Raw genomic sequence first — 17094 nt, 5'->3', positions numbered from 1 at the left:
AAACAAGCATCAAAACCACATGATGGATGATAAGGCACGTGTGAACAATGGGAACATCCTCCGACGCGTTCCGGTAAAGATCAGGTTTGCAGCTGCTTCGAAAGGGGTTGACGTCATTCAAAACCCTGGTGTGAAGTGCAAACCGTATAATGTATGCTAATGACGTCTGCGAATAATGCGAAGCACGGTCCTTCTCCCCGCGTATGTTTCCCGGTAAAGATTACGGTTGCGTAAGCTACTCCGAGTGGAAAAGTACCCAACAGCATAGAAATTACGTAGTGACGGTCTAGAAACTCATTCAGTTCATTCCAGGCTACCATGGGCAGACTACGGAAAGTAAAGACGCCAGAAGAACAGCGTGAATATAATGTCGTTGTGAAGTAATAAAGGGGTGGGTTAAGTACATTTCACTTGTCTCTGGTTTCACTCTTTGTGGAGCCACGTGTGTTAATTCACGTGATGTCACAATGGGTAATCGTTGTGGGTGTCGTCTACAGCTTCACTGTCCAACCACCTTCACAGCGTGGATTGAAGCCACAGTTTTTTCTCCAACTTCGCCTCCGCATGCGGCTGCCATAGGGAGCCTACATGCAAGCGCTTGCATGTAAGCTCCCTAGGCTGCCAAGGAGGCGAGCGCTATCTGGATGGCATTTTTGCAAAGAGCCAAACCGCGGCGCGGCGCTGTATGAGTGGCAGAAATGCTGGAAAAGGGGCTGGTGTTTGAGTTTCCGCGTAAGAGAGTTATCTTTTCATGTATATTCAAATTACAATCCGACGCTATCACGTCTGCGGGTGGTGGTTACGTCGTACTTTACGATTTTTCTGACCCATTTTACTTTGAGAAATTCGATTAGTTCACCATCGCCGCTGCGCCACGCGGAGGGCCTGCCTGGTAGGGGTGGTTCGGCATGATTTTCTTGGCCGCGGATGCCAACGCCGAGACCGACGCCGACGCCGGATTTTCTGCTACACGGGGCCTTTAACGCTCTAGCGCTAAAGGTCAGCCCTTCTACCCTGTGAAGAGGTAAGTCCAGCGAAGCTGGCGCTCTGGTGGGATTTGCTATGTTGGGGTTTAGCTATATTGGGTATTTACTATGTTGAATGTGGCTACAGAATGGTAGCCGACCCCTTCACTACGTACTCGGGAAAGAGGCTTCGGTGCCGGCTCCGAGTAGCACAATTGGGTATTTTTAACAATTATACGATGGCTATACAATACCAGACTCTGAAAGAACTGGCTCGACGTCGACGGCGTTCCTAGCGTGTTCCTCACGCTTTTCTACGACGTTCCCAGACAAGAGTCCTTGACCAAAGCTCCGTATATACAACTAACGCTAACGCGAACTCCTCTCACATCCCACTCCTCCGTTGACCTACTTTTTTCGTACACCGCCATTGGTTAGGGCGCCTCACACTCCCCCCCCCCCCCCCCTCTAACGCGAGTATTGGACGGCGCGACTTACGTGAACCCCCTCCCCATTCTCCTTTTCATCTGCAACGTCTCTCAGCGTTCTCACAGGGTTGAGACCTTCTTTCCCACTTCTCTCCTGCTAGGTCACGTGGCTTTTATACACGCCGACACGATCCTGGGGGACCTAGCCCTTAAGAGCTTCGCTGTAAAAAGCGGCGAGATAGAAGAGAGCGCGAGGAAGAAAGCGGAGGAGGAGGGTATGGCGAAATCGTGAGAAGAAAAGCGTAGTGCCCCGCAAGACGCGCACTGCGGCTACGATGGCTACGAGATGGCGCCAAAGCAGCGCGCGTCGTCTGGGAGGTCTGTCTACGCGGCGGCGTCCACGCGCTGCCTGTCGCGATCTCCCGATTAGCGAAACAGTCGCGCCACACTTGGCTCCGTTTGCAACGTGATGCCGAACAAGACAGATTGTCCGCGCCAGCCAATATATCGCGAAATGAAAACGCGTACATACAGCGGCGCTCAAATTTCACATTAGGGAGCATCGTAATCGTCGGGGATTTTTTTTTTCTTTTTACAGCGAAGCTGTATATGGCTAGGTTCTGGCGGATCGCGTCCTCGGACAAAACGACGCGTAGAACAACGATTAGAAAAAAGTGGGCCGATCCTGGTAATAATGCAGAAAGGGTCCAAGCTCAATGGCACATACCCCTGTGGGCTCGGGGACCCGTAACGCGCCCTTGAACTACCCTTGTCACAGGTGGGACCCAAAGAGATAAAAACAATGCGCCGGAGCGATGAACACTGTTGCCCAAACGCTAGCCTATGACGATGCCTGTCGAAACGTCAGCCATAAAACGTAATAGTCTACCAACCAATAGCTGTGTCTCGTTCTCTCTTGACATAGCCATTTCCCTAGCGACGTCATCAGTAGCCTTTCGGACTCTGTATGGGTAAGAACGTGTCGCTCGCTCCGAAGAGGAAGAACGCGCCTTCAAAGATAGCCAGCGTGCTCAACAGCGCGAATGGATGCGAAAACTACGAGAAGCCGAACGCGCAGCGGCCCAACGTACTGCGGCCAATGGTTCAAGGTGATGTGAATCTAGTCACCTAAACTCACTTTCACTCCCACATACAGCATACGGCGCGCGGCGACGCAACTAAGTTATGTGTTGTGTCTTTTAAACCATTTAAAATAACCATCAAATAAAAAATTAAGATATAATTAAACAAAACCAACAGCTTCGCTGGTCTTCCATCTTCACATGCTGGAAGGGCTCTAAAGCCTCAAAGCCTCAAATAGCGAGGCAATGCCCTTTGTGTTGTCGTACAGATTTTCCGTTTCTAATGTCTGTGTTGCCATTTTGGTAAATCCCCATGATCTTTTTTACAGCGAAGCTGTTAAGCACTAGGTCCCCCAGGACCGTGTCCGCGTGTAGAAAACAAGCTATCATCATCAGCATTCGCTCAAGCGTCGTCGTCTCCTTCAGCAGCTGGCTCGTTGCGCCCGTCGGTTTGCGCTCGTGCCGTTAGATGCCGTGCCGAGCACGAGCGCGGAGCACGGTCGCGATCTGCGCGTGCCGAGCACTCGGCACGGGCAGATCGCGACCGTAGTCCGACCGGCGTGTACAACAATTTTGGCTTGATGTGCATCGTAGTTTGGCTCTACGTGCGTGGCGGTTTCCCGACAGCCGTGCCCTTAGCAGAGGTGTCAAAACGGATGACTAACATGACTGACAGGTTACGATATCAATAACATCCCATGCATGCTAGTCAGTTACGTCGCGATTAACAATAATAAAATCACGTGTGGCGTATACCCGCATTGGATATGCGGATATGAGCCAGCGACAAGAAAGAAAGGAAGAAAGAAGGAAGGACGGAATGTAGGAAGGAAATAAAGAGAGAAAGAAAGGAAAAAAGAAGGTAAGAAAGAAATCACGTGTGGCTCATACCCGCGTTGGATATGTGGGTATGAGCCGCCGAATCAGCAGCGGGATTTCACAGGATCCTGACGCTGCCGTGCAGTGTGCCGCGGCTAACGAACGCTGTGGCTGATACATAGTCTATGACGATGGGGCAGACTAGGAGCCGCAAACGCACTACTTGGCCATCGCGCCGGGCGAAAACAAGACGCCGATGTCCTTGCAAAGGGAAGCAACAGCTATGCAACGTATGGCGAGGGAGAGTGGAGTTCCGTCGTCGGCAGCTTCGCCGAGTTGGGGGAGAGAGAGCTGAGAGAGAGTGAAAGCCTGTTTTTTTTTTCTTTTTTTTTGCGTGCACCCGATACACGGTACACCCGGCAGTAGTTGCACTCCGGCGCCGTAGGAATGCAGCCTCCGAGGCGAGGATCGAGCCCGTTACCTCGAGCTCAGCAGCGCTATCTTTCAAATACGACAAACAATCGAATTCCATGCAGTGGACGCCCAGCAAAACGGTCTCTCGATTCCCACGTATTTAGATGCTTTAGGACCAACTCCGGTAAGAACTAGCCTCAGGCGTCCAAATCTACGCCCGAGCGGCCGCTGTTTCTTAATAACAGTGTTGCGCTGCTATAAGCACGAGGTCGCGGGATCGAATCCTGGTCACGGCGGCCGCATTTCGATGGGGGCGAAATGCTGAAAACACCCGTGCACTAAGATTTAGGTGCACGTTAAAGAACCCCAGGTGGTCTAAATTAATCTGGAGTCCCCCACTACGGCGTGCCTCATAAACAGATGGTGGTTTTGGCACGTAAAACCCCATAATTCTTTTTTTTTCTTAATAACAGAAACAGATCTCGAAGGTCATGCTTTCGCTGCCTGCATGCGCCGGAAGTACTTTGGGAACCGCGAACACGTCATAGGCGCCACGCTTCAGACGCAACACCTATTTGGCATGCCGACGAACGCGCGCGTATGTACGCACCTGTCTCGGGCTCCTGGTGCGGAAGACGTGGCAGTGCCTCTGGTCCGCTCGCTGCCTCGGCTCGCGTGCCAGGAAGGCGAACTGGAACTGGCCGGGGTTACAGGTGGCCCAGCAGATGCGCTGCACCGCGTGCGCCATGAGCACCGCCTGCGTGCAACGGTCCAGCGCGCACGTGTGAGAGGGCGCGACTCATTTGCATCCCGATCCTCCCAGACGCCACCAGCAGGAAACTACTCCTCCAGCGAATTATACTATAGCCCGGCTCGTTACAGCATATTCGACTGGTCGTTTTCCGGGTGCTCCAGCAGTACACGAATTGTTGCGCAAAACAGCAACTATCAGCTTCAGAAGAACTTGAAGTTTGGCCTAGTTGATGCTCGCGGCATGTCATGTTCACCGCTAATCAAGGACGAAGACAGAGAAAAAAAAAAAAAAAAAAACACGAAACGACCACCCGTGTCGCCGTTTCGTGTTCTTCTTTCTCTGTCTTCGTCCTTGATTAGCGGTCAACGTGACATGCAGCAGCTATAAGCTCTGCCTGTAGCATAAACAGATTCTAATGGCGATAATGAAGCCTGGTTATCTCTGACAGATTGTTTCATTCTCGTAATGCAGCTTTAAAAACGTCCTCTAACGAACTTTGAAGGATTGCCAGAGCGCTCTATGACGACCACTCGAATACGCCATTAAGTTAGATCTTAAAGGGTGCGCCGAAACACGCGTTGTGGAAAGGTATCCAGTTGGATCTGCGTTAGCGTAGCCTCCGAGATTCGGTGGTGCCAGAACTCGGAGGTCATTTTGTTAGGCATAGCGTTTCACGCCGCGAATACTGAAGGAAAAGCTGGTGCTCTGAGGTTCCATTCGATTCGCCTGCACTTCGTGAACTATTTCTAGTTCACAAGATGCTGCACTTCGTCATTCGTAACACTCCGGGCAGGCTTCGAGCAGAAGGTACCGTGCCGGTTCCGCAAGAGCAAGCACTCTTACTGAACTGGCCGGAACTGGTTCACTGAGTGCAGGGCGATTCGGACGGATCTTTAATATGGCTGTTCGTACGGGTGATGACTGGCAGTACACATGGTTGCCTAAACTTCATTCTTCAGGCTTAGGACAACCTGGCGGATTACATTAACACTTATACAGCAAATTTTCCTCGATATATATATATATATATATATATATATATATATATATATATATATACGCTTAGCTCTAGTAGATAAACATAAGTACTCCCGAAAGTGGATGGGAAAACAGCGCCGCGGTAGCTCAATCAGTCTATCGGTAAGAACATGGCACGCGTAATGCGAAGGCGTGTGTTCGTGCCCCACATGCGGCCAGTTGTTTACCATGTCTGCATTTCAATTAATAAGCACAAGCAATTTCCCCTATGATGTCCTTGTATGTTGGCTTCTTGTAACTAATAAACATCGGGCCCCTCGGTTTCCTTCCTGCTCGTTCATAATATATATAAAGTGCCCTAATTTAGCTACCAACTTCTGCCACTCGGCTGTTTCTTTGTACATTGCAAAACAAAAATAAGCGATGAGAAAATTGAGGAAAAGCAAACATTTACATGTGGCCCTTAAATGCCAAGAAACCGCCATACCATCATACTTTGCCTCTGCTGAACTTCCACGTATGCCCCCATGGGTAATGTCCAAAATACGGGTACGTCTATCTGTTCCCGGAATTTTTCAAAAATCGCGAATACCTACCGTCGGCCTCAGACATGTAACACTTGAATATATGTCGAAAGAATATGGCTCCTCGGTGAATGTGTATATGGACGTATCGGTCTCGACGTATGCGTCTGGTGCGGCTTTCGTCGTGCCCACGCAGCAAGTCATTCGATGGTTTCGCCTGTGTAACAAGACGACTACAACATCTACGGAACTAGTGGCAATCAGAGAGGCAGTTGAATATATTTCGCGACGCGCAAGTAAACAAGCACCGCCCCATCGCGGAGGCTATGGTTCCTGAGAAGGGATCTTCCTTTGTGATTTGCTGTGATTTACGAACCGTGCTGCGAAGTTGCCATTCAGTCGGCGTCGCGTGGAAGACGATTAGATACGGACAATGAAATTGCATATTTGGCTCTCTTTTCCTGGTTGGCTGACGCTATCTATAGCTTTTGCTGCATAACACGGAGACATTGAGGTGGAGCATAAAAGAAGGAAAGACCTATGCGGAAGCATTTGCGCAACACGATTTAAAAAAAAAAGGGGGGGGGGGGTAACGGTATCAGACAACGCATTTAAACAACTAAAAACCAAGAAAAGAGAACAACAACTAAAGTACAGGTGACTATGGCGAAAAAGGAGCGTGTGGGTGGTGATGCGGGTAAATACAGAAAAAGATTAGAAAAGGTCAGCTAGACAGAGACTCCTCTTGTGAATTCGTCATTGGCACAGTATATTCGATAATGTTTTCTAAGAAGCAGTCATTATAAGAGAGGCTATTTCTCCTCTGGTTAGGCTAACAGTCAGCTGGCTAACGCAACTATTGTCTTTTAAATTAATTTCGTGCGCATCAAACATGGAAAGCACGCAAAGGTCCTTTAAGGTCTTCAGCACTAGGCCGTTTTTTAAAATATATAATCTGCAGTCATGTTAGAGTAGCGTACACACGAATACCGCTCCGACAGCGGTAACAAAACGCCGAAAACAAGCGAGCGAGCAGCGCGACCAGCCGCTACTGCAGCGTCCATATTGCTCACCACATAATGAGGATGATATTGGTTTTGATTTTCACAGCTCCATCTCTCGATAGTATACCTTAGTTGAAGAGGCCACTGCTACACATATTTCCGTTCCACGGTGGAAGGTACAGTTTTTACATCGAAGCTGTTTACCTCTAGTCCCCGTATACGACCCCGCATGCATTCCGAGGGGCGGTATACCTTGGCCGGCTTACGTCCGTATCACGGCGCGTGGACAGGAATGCGTGGGCGGATCCCGGAGATTGTGAAATACCGGGCCGACCCGTGGTAGACAAAAAAGAAGTTTAATATCTTGGGTCCGAATACAACCACATAAAGTCGGCGTTGTAAGCCAAACACTTCTGGGGTCTCACACGTGGTCTTGGGACAAAGGAACGACAACACAGTAATGCAAACAATCAAAGGGCATTTATTGCACCTTTCATACACTAATGCACGCTAGCCGAAATACTACCCATAGAACATTCACATGGGCGCGCGACAAATCAAGGAAGTCCGGCTCACCGTGACCGGTTAGCGAGCGAATACGTTCGCCCCATGCTATGACACCATCGCCTAGTCGTTCACGTGTACGGTCACACGAACGGTGGCGAGTTCGAACGACCCGTGTTCGTCCATACCGGTGTCTTGCTCCCAGCCACGCGAGACGGTCTCGCGAAGCGGGCCGGCGCACGCGCGAAGCGTCCGTGCGTGCTGCTCGCCGATCCAAGCCGAAGGGCAAGACCCTGCTCCCTCGTGCGCCCGACTAATCCCGCCCTTGGGTGGCGTTAGCAGCGCAACACCCGACCATCTCTGGTAACTTCTACGCCGACCGCCGCCGGCACTTAGTTACGCGGGGAAGCCGGATTACAGGAGACGTGAGAGCCGTGCGGGGAAAACAACATCAAGGGACGCGTGACAGTCGCACATCCCCACACACTATATATAGCACAAGAAAGTGTACTTACTGTAGCAAGTTGGCCTTCATGCGCTTTATTTGTTTTAAATCCTGTTTGACGAATAATGAGAGGGGGAAAAGTGTGTGACGACGGCGCCTGTGCAAGTGGCCTGCGCTTCTGTGGCTATAACATCACGCGCGTCGGAGGTGCCTACGCGGCTGCGGCAGCAGCAGATGCATGGGAGGTGCGGTGACCGCGGCGGCGCATGTGTCGACGTAGTGTGGTGCCGCATGAAAAAAAAAAGCTTTGGGGCGACCTTAATGTTCCCTTTAAGTGTGTTTAATAGCACTAGCCTCTAGAGCTTAGGTTAACGCGCGTCCTTCTTCTACCACACCCAGAGAAGCAACTGACGACGTGTCCTAACACGCCGGCGGAGCGCGCGTTAGGACACGAACAATGAATGGCTCATGCCTCCGTAAACATGGCCTCCCCCCTTACGACGACAGAATAGAAGTGAAATTCTACGCTGGAGTAATGAGCGGCAACGGAGCCAGCTGTGGAAGAAGACGACGACGACGCTCGAGTCATTGCTCATGATGATAGTTAATCATCATATTGATGAGAAAGATCTCACGCTTAATTGGCCCGTTCATCAACTAAACTTATGCTCCTATATCATTTATATCCTATATACAACTCTTATCTTGATCCATTACCTCATTGTAGATGGGTTTTTACAGCGAAGCTGTTTATGGCTAGGTTCTGGTGGATCGTCTCGATCCGGCGACAGACCGAGCGTAGATCACTTTATAAACCTCTCCACCGCCGCCGCCTCGTTCCCGAGTCGTGTATACTCCTCGCCACGCGCAGCGTCTCTCCCTCCCGACATTGCGCAATGCCGCGCGCTCTTCGGCGGCAGCCTGTGCGGCGCACTAGAACCTGCGCCGTGATTGGCGTAGCCGCGCTATAATAAAACGTCATTGCCACTACCCACAAATCGTGTGTGCCCTTTGCCTGTGACGTAGAGATCGCGCCACTGTCCTTATCAGTATAGGACTTCAAACTTGAGATGGGTCGGACCCGTGTTGTACGTTCCGAAGAGGAGCAGCGGGAGCACGAGGAGCGTCGGCGTGCCCAGAAGCGAGAATGGGCACGCCGACAACGTGAAACCGCCGCTGCCGCTGCTCCCAACCCGACAACAACATCGATAATCGACCACGCTCCCCCCGACGAAGACCTCGCCCGCGTCGAGCGTTGACGCGAGCAACAGCGTCAATTCAATCGGCGCCGTCGAGCCAATGCCACCAATGATGATCCACCAAGAGAAGCCAAACGCAAGCGCGATGCATTTCACCGCGGCGCCAAACCATCGGAACGCTTCCCCGGCGCGACCTCGAGGTTCCGCAGATAGTTCCTTGAGAACCCCTTCGGCGCCACGTGTGTCGTGTGTGACCGTTTCTGATTCGCCGGGGACGTGCCAACGATCGGGGGCGTGCGTGATGCACCACAGCGTGAAGTAGCCGCGGTTGCGTTGCGGTAGCGCATCTCCTCTAGCAAATCCCACCAGAGCGCCATCTTCGCTGGACTTCCCTCTTCACAGGGTGGTAGGGCTCAGACGTTTAACAGCGAAGCTGTTGAAGCTCGAGGTTGGTCCGTCGGTCGTGCGCAGAAAATCGTCCGCCGAGCGATGACGTCACCATCCGTCGCTTAGCAACACGTCGCCCAGCTGCGCCGAGCCTCGCTACAGCTGCGGAGGCAGCGCTAAGCCGTGACGTCATCGGGCACGTCGCATCGCTTCGCCTTAGCTTTGCCGAGCCATGAGGTCATCAACCAAGCCTCCGCGGAGCCGTGCCGAGCCTTGCTACAGCTGCGGAGGTGGAGCTAAGCCGTGACCCTACTGCGCTGATCCTCATAATGGCTTCGCGTCGTCGTCGCGGCGGCGACAGAATGCCCTGCGTTTCCGCGCCGAGCACATAGCCGTGAAGATGGGGCGACCGAAGAAGTGCGTTACTCCCGAAGAAGAGGAAGCGCGGCGCGAAAATCATCATGCAACTACTCGAAAGCGGATGAGATGACTTCAGACCAACCCCGAGTATGGCGCCATTGAAGCGGCGGCGAAACGTCGGCGATTTGCAGAAGATTCGGAGCTACGAACTCGCGTTACCGAGCAAAAGCGTGTGTGCATCCAGAAGCGTGATGTAATGGTGATCCCATCGTGAAACCGCGTAAATCAATTTCGGCCCAGTCTCGGAGAAAAAGCATAACCTCGCAAAAACTTAGCCGATCCGAGATAAAGCTAGGTGGGATCGACAGCTTCGCTATTTGCACAGTCATCGCACCAGTGTGAAGCTGCCCCCATTTTCTTTCTTTCTTTTTTTTTTTTTTTTGATCTCACGGTTTCGAAGACACCTCAACTTCAGGTTGCCTGAAGCCGACTTCCGGTGTGCTCCTTGAGAAACATAATTTCGGTAGGTGCTAGCGCCATAAAATGTATGATTTCATAATGTATGCTGCCCATGTATGCAGCCTAAAAGCTTCGCTGGTAATCAGCCTCCATATAGATGTTTCGGCCCCACAATTTTTTTAATATTTAATTTCTAGGTATTGTAGGTGTAGGTATTGTAGGACATTAAGAGAAAAAAATGGATCTGGGCCGGCCATGTAATGCGTAGATGGATAACCGGTAGATCATTAGAGTTACAGAATGGACACCAAAAGAAGGGAAACGCAGTCGAGGATGGCAGAAAGAGTGGCAGATGAAGTTAGTAAATTTGTAGGGTGAAAGTTTGAATCAGCTAGCGCAAGACAGGGGTAATTGGAGATCGCAGGGAGAGGCCTTGTAGCAGCACATGCTTTTTGGATTCTTGACGGGGGCTATTGGGAGACAGCGAAGATAGGACCATACTCCACCGCTCTAGTTTGTCACGCGTTGGGAGCACTTGCCACCCTAGACGCCGCATGAAGTCGCGTAGATGGCCAGGCGGAAAGGACGCCGTTATCGCACCCCACGACACATTATTCGAACGGGCGCGGCGCGCTGGGGGAACCAGAGGAAGCAGTAACGCTGACATTGTATCCACAACATGGCTTTCGAGGACGTCTACATCAGGATACATACCTGTTGTATGAGGTCACGGCCATAGAATAAAATGCAGGTGCGTTTAAGACTTGTGGCTCGCGATATAAGAGTACGCCCGGTAACATGTAACGAATTTTCGTGCCACGGAAATAGCAGGCGAGTTCGCGCACCTGCTGACACTGGTCATGCACCGTGTAACAGGCGGAGCAGAAATCGCAGAGCCAGCAGCCGGCAGCGGACAGACACGGATGGGAACGCAAACCCCCCGCGAGAGCGTGGTTGCCCAAGTTCCGCGCGACAGACCAGTTCTGGGCTACCCGACCAGAAGAAGGAACCAAGAAGGGGCTCCGTAATGGTGGCTGTATACAACGTGACAAACGTACAACACACGGCCGCAAAATACAGATTGTGCTAAGTACCTTCTTTCTGATAGGAGTAAATGATACCCTTGAACATCCTGAATATTTCGCCTTACATCTTCAAGACTTGAACGCCACACATAGTCAGATATGCCATTATAGGTGTAATCAAGGCCTAAAAATACGAATATAATCGCTCTTTTGAAGATAGAAAACGGGACTTAGGCGTGTCTGTGTGGAACCAATCAACAAATAACGACATTTTGAAACAATTAGCACAGCACCTGAAATATTTTCGTACTCAGTGAAAATTCGACGGCTACGGGTTAAGCTGTCTTCGTTTCTGAGGTACAATGTGATGTCATCGTCGAAGGCTGTCACCTTCACAACACAGCTACCAGGCAGCGGGAGACCGCGCACGTAAGGGTCTCTCAGTACTAAGCGCAGAAATGGCTCAAGGCTGAGCGAAAAGGGCACCCTCGACGAACACCACGAGTAACGGTGCAGTTTCACGACCACCAAGAAACAATGTACTTTGGATATCTGAATAGGCCAAACGAGGTCGGTACACTAAAAAAGTTGTCGCAGTTTCACCTGAAAGGCGAAGCATCAATTGCGATAGCAAATTTGTAGAGAGCTATACGGAGTAATGATAGCAGCTTTATCAGCTGTATAAACTTGGACATGCAGAAGCACCGGCAACACGCAGAACTGTTGTCGACGCCGTCGGCGTTTAGCCCGCATTCGCTCAAAACGCGTGCGGCGTTGGTGACTGTTGCCGGAGCCTCTGATATAAATAGGCACTTGGTGCCGCAGCTAAACGTCGCCGCCCTTCCCTCCCCCCCCCCCCCCCCCCCACGGCCTTTCGCACGTCGGAAGAAGGCGCGTTTGCTCTACATATATGGTGATTGTAAAGGAGGAAAGAGACGCCTACTTCTGCAGCCCTTAAGAACGCACGGCGCAGAACGCGCGTTTGTTCTCCGCCGTGCGTTCACTCCCCGTGAAAGCGCGCGTCCCTCGCGCCCTTTCACTCGCACATACAGCGTTCAGCGGCGCCGGGCGACGATTTCATCTCCATTGACGTCATACGGAACCTCACGGCGACGGCGATGGCAACGGCGACGACGACGGCAGAAATCTGCTTTGGAGTGTCCATATAATTGCTATCGCAATAATATTGTTGCAGGAAGAAAGCAGGCCCACGAGTGTGGACTGCTGAGGCGTTGTCGGTTGTGTCGGTTGATCTGCCATTGTGGCGGCAGGTAGATGACGTCCACTGCGAAGTTCCGTGATTGTACCCAGCACCTCCACCAAAATGTTGCAGGAAGAAAGCAGGCCCACGAGTGTAGAAGGATGTATATTTACAAGCGAAGAAATATGGCGTTCAGGCAACGGCCAGAGACTTCGTCTTCCTCTCGTTCGCGTGACCTTCTTCTTTTCCTTCACCGTAACAATATGTAGCTATGTTACTAAATATACACTAAGTATGTGGCACATATATAATCAACAGAGCGCTGTTTAAGAGAAGTTTATTACAACAAAATATTCTTGAAAATACATGGGCACTTGGCTTCGTGGACAAGAGAGAGAAAAAACATTTAAAAACATTCACTCCGAACAGTCTCCACTGTACGTTCGCTTTGGAGCCGATTTCTCAAGTGCAACAATGCTTGGATGCCACAACAAGGAACCCCCTCAACTGCTCTAAGTAATATTCTCTATTTCGATCAACGTTTTCTTTAGCGCTTAGGACAATTGTTAAGCTTAAGTAGAATTCCTAACAAGTTCAGTATTAAGCACGTTTCGTTTTACTTAATCATGAGCACGTTCTTGTTGGAGACAACATATGTAAAATAGTAGGATAGTATTGTGAACTGTGTTTCGTTTCCGAAAAGTATATACCTGGCGACAACTTTGTGTGGCAGCACGGCCAAGCCTACGCGCTTCGGCTCTGTAGCCTTGGCCATGCTGCCACAGAAAGTTGTCCCCAGGTTTCTTTTTAGGAGCGAAGCTCCTTAGGGCGTGGGTCTGTCCTTCCTCCGTGTGTATCCACCTGTAGTTTTATGAAGTGTTCACTAGATGGCGTAAGTCCGTAGCTCTGGTTGGCATGGAGACCGCTATGTATGTATGTATACGCATATATACATATATATGTATATGTATAGTATAACCGAAAGCCGACTTCCGCTTCCGTGTCCACTTCCGGTTCCGCTTCCGGTTCCGCTTCCACTTCCGGTTCCAGCCAGCTTCCGGCTTCCGGAGAACGTTTCCGGCGTTTTTTTCTCTCCTCCGTAGCTAGGTGCGCTGCGGTGCACAAGGGCGTTCGTTCCCGACGCGCGTTCTCTTTCTCTCGTTACCGACGCGCGCTCTCTTTCGTTCTCGTCCGTAGCTAGGGGCGCTGCATTGCACAAGGGCGTTCGTTCCCGACGCGCGCTCTCTTTCTCTCTCGTTCCCGATGCGCGCTCTCTTTATCTCTCGTCCGTAGCTGTGGTTTACCCGAATGATCCCCCGGTGCTTCGCCCACTCATCATCATTCACTTCGTGGATATGCTGTGATTTTTTTTTAATAGATACCTACACTTTCTTTTTCGATTTCTTTTCCGTACAGATTCTCCTTCGAAATCGGTGGCGTACTCATTACAAGAGAATCATCGCTCTTGCCCTCTTTATGACACTCTATTAACAGTAACATGGCAATGCTTGAAGCTGTCGCTGCAGTGGTTCCCCTCTCTCACGCGGCGTCCAGGGCGATTCTTGGAGGCTGACGTCCTGACAAAGGCAGCACACCACGTCACTCTGTACCCGTCAGCAATGCTGTAACGGCCTTCGATTATCGGCAGCTTACGGCGCTTCATCCGGATCGGCGCGTCGCCAGCGGCCCCCCCTCCATGTCCCATTCTTGATTGCGGCCTCCCAAGGCAGGAGCGGTCTGATGCTGCGGCTCTGTATCCGCTGCTCCTCGACGGCATCCCGGAGGTAAAGCAAATGCCTAGATCCAACCCACTACCTGCTCAGCACGCGGCGAGACCGAAACAAACGAGCAACTCCTTTGTTTCTGACCTGCTTTCTCAAAAATTTAAGGAGTCATTTCCCTCTGTGAAGGTGGATGGACAGCGAAGCTGTATGTAGCACATCACGCAGGGTTAGACAAGGGAACACGCATTTATTTTCATAATTTGGTGATGGTAGTGACGATAGCTTTGTGATTACTGTGATATGCAGTGCTTGGTTGGGTTACAACCTTAGACGGAATTTCGGCCATAGTTAAATCTATACACGACCGTTGTTGAGTAGTTGAAGGACTTGGATTGGTGTGGCACTTCAAACCAAACTCTTCTAGCACAAACTGAGTGAAACATTTCTTGTCTGCATGGTTTTGAAATGTCCACATTGAAGCCTCCAACGATGATCACAGGGGTAGTGTCATCACGGCTAACCAATTCAAAGTGCATGGTCATGAATTTCTCGATATTACACTTGGGTGTGCCTGGAGATATATACACAGTGGATATCACAATTCCTGCTTTCGTTTCGCGCACGCCTGTGTGTGTTTTTTTTATTTTATTGTTGACGCACAAACACGACACACTGGAAAAATACTGTGGCGGCGCTGCGATAGAAGTGGATTGGGCCGCATCAAGGTCGCGCCGTGGGAAACTGCTGGCGATACTGCTCCGCAGGGTCATTCGTAAATCGATATCTTGATTTATTTATTTATTTATTATTATTATTATTATTATTATTATTATTATTATTATTATTATTATTATTATTATTATTATTATTAAGCTTATCAAAAACATCAGCGAGTGCCTATACCACTCTCAAGAACGGACGCTACGCGGCAACTTCAATCACTTGCTCGCCACATCACACTTCAAAGATGGAATTCACCAGGTTTCAGCAACTCACGCTTGCATTCTCTCGACCCTAAATTGCGACTTCGCCTGCCACCTGGACTCTCCCGTAGCGAAGCAACTTTACTGTGTCGCGTGTGGTTGGGCGTCGCATTTACAAATTCCTATTCATTCCTAATAGGAATGGCTAACAGTGCGGCATGCAATTCGTGCGGGTGCGATGAGACGCTAGAGCACCTTCTGTGTCATTGCCCAGCTTTTGACGCCCAACGACGGATTCTTCAAGCTCAACTCAGCATGTTAGATAGCAGAGTGCTGTCAGAGGAAAAGATTCTGGGACCATGGCCTACGCATTCCTGCATGCGAAAGGCCACAAAAGCTCTTCTTCAGTTCTTGAAGGAGACTGCACGGACTATATGAACGCTTGTGACAGTGGACCTTCCTCTACGATTGACTGTGTGAATGACTGACTCTTTATGATTATTTTTATATTCTCGCTCCTTATCTATTCTTCCCCCTTCCCTCTCCCCAAGCGTAGGGTAGCCAACCGGGCACGTCCTTGGTTAACCTCCCCACCTTTCCCTTTTCGTCTCTCTCTCTCTTTTAAAGCCTGTTTCACCTCCGCCGCAAGTCGCCCCGGTGTTGCACACCTCCAGGATCGGCCCACATTTTTGCCCACGGACACGACAAATGCATTAGGGGGTACAGGTATACATACAGCTTTGCTGTAGAAATAGAGGATCCCGGGGTTTTACTTGTCAAAACCAATATCATATTATGAGGCTCGCCGAAGTGTAGGGGCTCTGGATTAACATTCGACCACGCGGGTTTCTTTAATGTGCACCCAATGTACACGGGCGTTTTCGCATTACGTCCCCATCGGAATGCGGCCCGCTACAGACTGTATTGGATTGAACCCGCGACCTCGAGCTCACCAGCGCAACGCCGTAGCCACTAGGCTATTATACTGCGGCGCGTAACGCGATTGAGGCCGAACGAGTAGGCCCGGCACGTGATCGTCACACGTCAGTGATCGTCAGTTACTCCGTTCTACCACTCTGCCGGTGGATTCACGACAGAGCAGCTGAACAACAACAACAATAACAAAAACATCAACATCAACAAATTTCCAACACCATCCAACACTTTCCGCGTCTTCTCGTCGCGTCGTCTGAGCGAGTCGAATGAGTTCGTGGTGAATGACCGAGGTCCCAGCGTCCTTCGCTCCGCGAACGGCGAACACGGATCGCCTGAACGTGAGAGAATTTGTGTAAATTGTATATATACGGGGCCTATAGCTGATAAGATAAGTTACGCTCTACCGCTGAAGCCACGCGCCCCCTCTAATAGATAAATGACTGAAGAAAAAAGAAAAGGAAACGAAAAGATAAGAAGTAACCAGGAGGAAAGGAAGATGGAAAGCTACTCCGCATACCTTCTTGTTTCGCCCGCGGCTTTCGAGTAAAGCAAACCGAACAAAACAACTGCCTCGAGATCGTTGGAACGCGGTCTCTCTCTGCGGTGGCGACAAATGGAAGGAATCGATGCCACCCCGCCCCTCCACTTGGGAGGTCCCCGACCACTCGAGAACCGAAGCCCACAGGTGGCGCGGTGGACGAGATGTGTGCGATCACAGCCGCGTACACGCTGGTTATACCTACACTACACGCACGAAGCGTTCACAACTACAAACCGACCTTCCAACCGCCCCCCCCCCCCCCCCCCCTTTTCCTGCCTCCTGTTTATTTTCTTTTGCTTCACGGCTTAAAAGGGCGGGTCGTCGTTTTGCACGCTAATCTCCCTTCTTTAATCTCGGGGTAGTTATACAAGTAGTTCTGTTTCGAAAGCACGCGCTTTGTGCAAATACAGCCATCAGCGCTA

At 50.6% G+C, this 17094-nt stretch overlaps 1 protein-coding gene across 1 annotated transcript in view; it reads right to left on the bottom strand.

The window, feature by feature from the left end:
* The window catches only part of LOC119446415 (tensin-2), a 224972-nt gene that overhangs the window by 110554 nt on the left and 97324 nt on the right, over positions 1-17094 (bottom strand). The window contains exon 4 of the mRNA XM_037710840.2: positions 4319-4465. Coding sequence (XP_037566768.1) covers positions 4319-4465 — 147 coding nt within the window. The remainder of the gene's footprint in view (positions 1-4318; positions 4466-17094) is intronic.

The sequence above is a fragment of the Dermacentor silvarum genome, chromosome 3 (genome assembly GCF_013339745.2).
Source record: "Dermacentor silvarum isolate Dsil-2018 chromosome 3, BIME_Dsil_1.4, whole genome shotgun sequence".
Classification (NCBI taxonomy): domain Eukaryota; kingdom Metazoa; phylum Arthropoda; class Arachnida; order Ixodida; family Ixodidae; genus Dermacentor; species Dermacentor silvarum.
The sequence above is the reverse complement of the archived record's forward strand: the minus strand, read 5'-3'. Positions and strand labels throughout refer to the sequence as shown.